This window comes from Benincasa hispida, chromosome 7 (genome assembly GCF_009727055.1).
Source record: "Benincasa hispida cultivar B227 chromosome 7, ASM972705v1, whole genome shotgun sequence".
Taxonomy (NCBI): Eukaryota; Viridiplantae; Streptophyta; class Magnoliopsida; order Cucurbitales; family Cucurbitaceae; genus Benincasa; species Benincasa hispida.
The window spans coordinates 42036473-42043121 of NC_052355.1; the positions used below are offsets into that span (position 1 = coordinate 42036473).

At 31.0% G+C, this 6649-nt stretch overlaps 1 protein-coding gene across 1 annotated transcript; it reads right to left on the reverse strand.

The window, feature by feature from the left end:
- Positions 1-825: 825 nt before the first annotated feature.
- LOC120081783 lies at positions 826-3997 on the reverse strand. Its single transcript, XM_039036944.1, has 2 exons — positions 3612-3997; positions 826-1978 (listed from the first exon to the last, which is right to left on the reverse strand). The coding sequence occupies exons 1-2, from the start codon at positions 3944-3946 to the stop codon at positions 1111-1113; spliced, it is 1203 nt and encodes a 400-aa protein (XP_038892872.1). The 5' UTR covers positions 3947-3997; the 3' UTR covers positions 826-1110.
- Between the last annotated feature and the right edge of the window lie 2652 nt (positions 3998-6649).

The window sequence follows — 6649 nt, forward strand, 5'->3', positions numbered from 1 at the left end:
ATGAGATTCGCATTATAAACTATATGTTAAAATTAATGTGAATATGGTTCATATTAAATACAACAAGTTAAATGAGAAAATAATAAACTATAGTTTATATTATGTGCGATATAATATAAACTATAGGTTATGTGTTATATTAGATATAACATATAGTTTAATATATATATATATATAATTAAAATTATTTTTAATTTAAAAATTAGGTTTTGGGAGAGGAATTATTGGATAACCACCTCTCCTCCTTCCCTCGTTGAACGTGGGTTATGGCAGAGGAGGGATATAGATCCTCTTCTTCTTCCTGTATTCAGTGCGGAAAAACTCTCAGAATTTTTATTCTCTGTGAACAATAGTTCTAAAAAAAAAATCTTCATCCCTTCCAAAATTACTGTTGAAGCACACAAAACTCTTGGCGATTCTCCATCTTAAGAATAACAGGGAAATCATTATGGTAGTGTCCATTTGGTTGCTGTGATGGAGAGTTCGAGGGAAAAGGAGATTGTACGAATTATTCGTGACTGGAGAGGATTTACTTGAAGAGTTTTGGTCTTCTGGGGTAAGTTGCCTGCATCCCTGATTTCCTCTCAATATTTTATAAAATGCATGCTTAATTAGAATGTTATACCTATATTCCATCCTCTTTATGCTTAGATGTTCTATAAAATTAAAATTCGGACTGAATATTCACATACTCTTTCAATGTATAAGCAAATGCAATAACATAATTAAATCAGAAATAATGACTAATTAACTATAGTACACAAGTCTGTCATAAATGTAGGATAGTCCAATCTTATAAGTAAAAAATAAAATAAAACAATTTTATTTAATAAAAAATCATAATTTTCCAGTCACATGAATATATATGATTTTATTTTATCAAGAGGTGATAACACAATTGCTATTTCACTATACCTAACCGAACCCAAACAAGAATATTAAAAGATAATCTCGAGAACTACATCATCTATCATCAAAATATTCAAAACCCCATTTAAGAGGGTAATATTAAACATTAAATCATTTTTGCATGATTAAAGACATTTTGGAGAAACTTCAAATAGAACATCTTTAACAATTTCAATATCACTCTCAAAACGTTGATTGAAATCATTCCCATTTGGTTCTAACTTGATGAGTGTGCCTGAATTCCCAAGTAAGAACCAAACTTCCATCCATTCTCTTAACCACAAACCTTTCAACCAACACATAACATCCAAATCTCTTCCACTTATTGCCCTTTTCCTTAAACTTCAACTCCTCTTTATTCTTCACTACCCTCACTTTCTTTTCCTCCCTTTCTTCAACCCATCGAAACCCCCCTCTTTCCTGTTCCCATTTCATCCTCTCTACAATCACCAAGCTCAACCCAACCTTCCATGGCTCGAACCACACAATCCCATCACCAACATTTCTACTCCCCACTGGCGTGGCCGCCTCGCCTGCAATCGAAACAACTTCCCTTTCTACAAAAGCATCCACATTATCAGGAGCTACACCGTTATTTTCACATTTGAAAATCTCAACCCAATTCTGATGGAGGGTAATTTCATAATAGAGCGAGTTGGTCATTTGAGATCCAACAGCTTCATTTCCTTCGCGAATGAAAATGAAAGGGCAATACCACTTCCCGACAACCACTGCGTCAGAGGATTTGCAGGGTAATGAAAAGTTGAGATCTGGGAGGCAGGCTCGGAGCGAGGCGTTGAGACCGAGGGCTTGGGTGGGCTCGAGGAAGTTGTTGAGAGGTTGGGGATAAGCTTGCCAGCCATTGCGGCTTAGACGTAGTGGAGGAACCCCATCTGGAGCCACAGACTTGGACACAAATCCGGAGGCTCCTCCACAGTATATGTAATCACTGATTTGAAATTGTTGGTATTCATTTTTCGGGTCGAAGATTTGTGGCGGGGGATCAGGGACGGTGTAGCAGCACTTGCTGCTGCTTGTCTCGTCTTCTTTTGAATTGGTGCATGCTAGTCTGCGATCAAAGTGAAAGTTTTAGAGATTGTGTACATGCTCACTTTTCTCTACCCACAAAAATAATTTTTTTTTAAAAAAAAAAAAAATTGTCACGTGACAATTTTTTACACTGCACCTAATTTTTTTTTCTTAGAAAGAGAATTAGCTAGGCTACCAGCTAGAATGCAAATATTTTCTCTTTTTTCTAGTTTAATAAAATGCAAAACAAGGGGTTAAATATTTTTAATCTTTGTGTTTATCTGGTGGTTGAATTAAAAGTAGAGTATTAAGGTCCCGTTTGATAATCATTTAATTTTTTTTCTTTTGTTTTTGAGAATGAAGTCTATAGACATTATTTCCAACTTCAAATTTCTTCATTTGTTGTCTACTATTTACCAATAGTTTAAAAAACCAAACTAAATTTTGAAACATACAAAAGTAGCTTTTAAACTTGTTTTTATTTTTGAAATTTGACTAAAACTCAACCATTGTATTTGAGAAAGATACATAAGAAATGAGGAAGAAATAGACTTTAATTTTCAAAAAATAAAAGCAAAAAACAAAATGATTACCAAAACATAAACTTTTGTTTATGTATCTACGAAGTAATAAGTATATTTGAATTTTAAAAAATGTTTCGTATAAATCTTGGAACTTTTGAATTTGTACCAATAGGTTCTTGAATTTTTTTACTTGTGTTTAAGGGTCTTTGACCTATTTATTAAAAGTTGTTATTCTTAGACATAAAATTCAATTACATATTTAATATATTAGTTGATTCGTAAAAAAATTGAATGTCTCTCAAATTTATTAGGCACATAATTGAAAAACAATTTTTTAAGCACGGGACCTATTTAGAACAAAATTTGAAGTTTGTAGACCAAATGCATATTCAAAATTGGAAAGTTATAGACTTCCTTTGGTAACCATTTTATTTTTTGTTTTTTGTTTTTGAATATTAAATCTATTAACATCATTTCTATCCATAAGTTTCTATGTTTTTGTTGTTTACATTTTAGGAGTGTTTTCAAAATCAAAACCAAAATTTGAAAACTAAAAAGGTATATAATTTTCAAAGTTTTGTTTTTGTTTTTAAAATTAGGTAAGAATTCAAATCTTTACATAAGAAATATAAAAACTATGAGTAAAAAACTTAAGAGAAACGAACACAAATTTGAAAAACAAAAGACTAATTAGTTACCAAAATCTGACCATAAAGATTTAACCCTATCTTTTTAACAGTTTCCAATTATAATAGTTTGATCAAGAATTAGAGCCTAATCAATTGGAAGTTCCTTCCAATCCTCTATCTCATAGAAAAATTATTCAATATGAATCTATATGCCCCTAAAAATTATAAGCCGAGCCAAATAATTTTCTCCGAGTCATGACCTATTAATAAGTAACTATCGAGCAACCAAACTTGATCGATCGAACCCTTTTCACGTGGTATATTAAAAATATATTTGGGAGTGAATTTGAAATGATAAAAATCTCTTGTCATATTTAAATTACTTCGAAATACACTTCCAATGCCTCAAAATAAATTCAATGTTTAATCTTATACTTTTGAACACATTTTTCATATTATTAAAATTGACTTAAAGATGTTCGGAAAGAAAAAGAAAGAGCAAGAGACATAGCGTAAATACCCTTTTCGGGCGCCGCGAGCATTGATGATATAATATTGGTTCGAGGAGAGAGGCTTATTCAGAACTGGAATCAGCACTGCGTATACCGATTCTGAATACTCAAATTCTCCTGCCTCTACCGAATGTGTAAGCCGCAGTATCTTGTTCTGAGGGAACGGCAACATCTTCACTGATTCCTTCTTCTTAAACATTCCACACCACTTGCTACTTCTCAATTCTGCATCTTCTTTTTGATCTTGAATCACCAAAATCCCCGAGTTCGGACCCTCCGGTGGCGGCATCGATATTGACGACGGAGACTCTCTATATAGAGAAAGAGGCCTTGTCACGTACATTATAGTTATTGATATCTTTACTTTTGATTCAAATGCGATTTATTATGGTTTTCTACTCTTTTCACGATAATTTTTTTTATTTGCTTCCATTTATAGATGAAAATATATCTGGCAAGGAAGAACCTTCCTAGGTTCTTCCTTGCAAGTGCTATACGGTTTAATTCATTGATTCGTCGTTTGTTAGCAGCCCGAGAAAGAACTTGGCTGCTTCCTATAGCTAATATTCAGCCGTACCTCTGTTTTTATTTTTTTATTTTTAGTTTTTTAATTTTCATGTCGCAACGGGTCGTTTGGTACACTAAGTGAAGTTAATAATCCTAGAGTTAATATGTTGAGTTAGTAAGTTTATGTTTGAGATTTAGAGTTGTAAGATGACGTTCCTCAATAAATGAATAAAAAAAATGATGAGAAGATCAAGTTACTCGATAAATATGTAAATTTGATTCGTATTTATTATTAAAATTAGCTGTTTACGTATACTTAAGAAGTTGGTGGTCGAAAAACTCCTTATAGTCTCCTTTTTGTTTATACTTTCTTATTGGTATTTTTTTTTGTTAGTTATACTTATATGTTTTGTTTTGTACTCTGTATGAAAGTCTATTATAAAATATCAGTCTAATTTGGAAAAGAATAAATTCTTGAAAACCATGTATTTTTTGGGAAGAAATTTCTTATTCTATGTTCTACGATTACGGTTGGTGGAATTTGAATATCAAATGTTAGCGTGAGACTTGACCAATTCAGGGACTAATTGTATTCTAAATCTGGCAAGTTTGACAAATTTGATATGTTTATCTATGAAATGAAGTGATTGACAAGAGATGTGGGTAATGGAGATAAGATGGCTTAAGATGAATGTTGAGTCTTTCTCTTTCTGGGTTTGTTGAATCCAAAATCCACCATAACAAATTAACCCATAAACAGAAATATCAAAGGCAAATGAGAACAACCATAATTAGGTTTCGTATGGATTGTATTAGAAATTAGGTGAGCTTTTAAGAGGACGTTTGGTTTAAGGGAATTGGGATGAGAACAAGGGTGGGAATGGGTAAGAGATACAAAATCCTCTTGTTTTGTACAAGTTTTGAAGCTTTAGGCATGAGAATAAGCTATTCTCATGCATTCCTCATACCCATCCAAAAGTGTGAATTTTCTTAATGCCTACTCTCTCTCCTCTTTTAATATATAATTTTCTTTATATTATTAAAACTAATTGATATATGAATATTGAATTTATAATTTAGAAAACGATATTAAATTTTAAATTGTAATATTTAACTACCGGAGATTCATAAAGAAATAAATTAATTATATAATAAACCATAAAGAACCAATCAATTGATACCATTAATTCATTAATAAATTATATATGTAGTTAATTAATTATCATTATGATAAATATTTATGAGATTATTTTTTAATAACTATAATTATTTTACCATTGATAATTATAATTCATTATTTTTTAATCACAAAATGTTATATTTATTTTTTCAATCTGATTTTGATGGTTTTTCATTAATAAATTATATATGTAATAAATTAATTATCACTATGATTAATATTTTATGAGATTATTTTTAAATAATTATAATTAACTTACCAAAGATTAATTATAATTCATTATTTTTTAATCACAAAATGTTATATTTATTTTTTTAAACTGATTTTGATGGTTTTATTAATTAATACATCATATTTATATAAATTCATCAAATTATGTAATCAAGTAACTTTAATTATAAATTACTCATTTTAAAAATTTTTGCAATTAATAATTTAATTAATAATATTATTCAATAGTTAAATAATTAATTTTGTTCAAAACTTTGAATTAATTCTATTGTTTATTACTTAATCTATCAAAATTTTTTATAGAGATGTTCTGATTAATTTTATAAATAAAATACAAAGCTAATTTGTTACCATAAAATTTTGATAACATTCCATGTATAACTAAACACAGTTATTCTTCATTTCCAACAATCTTATTCCAGTTTTTTTATTCCTAGATATACTTACATCTTTAAAACCTTAAACTAAACAACCCCTAAATCTCTTCCACGCTATCTTTCCTTCAAACTCTTTTCTTCTCATAACTCCCTCGTCTATCTCTTGCTTCTCATGATTTTTCCTCCCTACAAACTCAATTCTCTCCTCCTCCCATTTTACCCTCTCCACAATCGCCATACTCAACCCCCCACCTTTGACAACGGATTGAACCATATGATCCCATCGGAAACCACCATTTTCGTCACCAACTAAAACTGATTCCCTCCTAACAGAAACATCCACAACTCCGTGACCATTATTATCATTATTATTATTGTAGCATCCAAATATCTCTTGCAAGTTTTGTTGGAAGGTCATTTTGTAGTACGTTACGTTCCTCATCTGGGCACTAACCTCTCTTTCACGAATGAAAATGAAAGGGCAATAACATTTCCCCACCACCATCGGGTTGGCTGTAGAGTTAAGCTTAGGGAGGTGGGCTCGTAGCACAGCGTTGACGTTGAATACTGGTGTGGCCTCGAAGTTTTTAAGAGTCTTGGTATGACTATTCAGCCTTTGTGTCTCAGGAAATATGGATGAACCCCATCGAGAGCTATTGACTTAGACACAAAATTATAGAAACTTCTAGTATGATAATTAGTAATTTGAAATTGTTGATAAACATTTTGTTGGAAACGACAGGACCCTCAG

Coding starts and splice junctions, on each gene's coding strand:
- LOC120081783 (XM_039036944.1), bottom strand. CDS start 3,946: ATGTACGTGACAAGGCCTCTTTCTCTATATAGAGAGTCTCCGTCGTCA. Junction 1,979..3,611: donor GCTCGCGGCGCCCGAAAAGG/GTATTTACGCTA, acceptor CTTTGATCGCAG/ACTAGCATGCACCAATTCAA.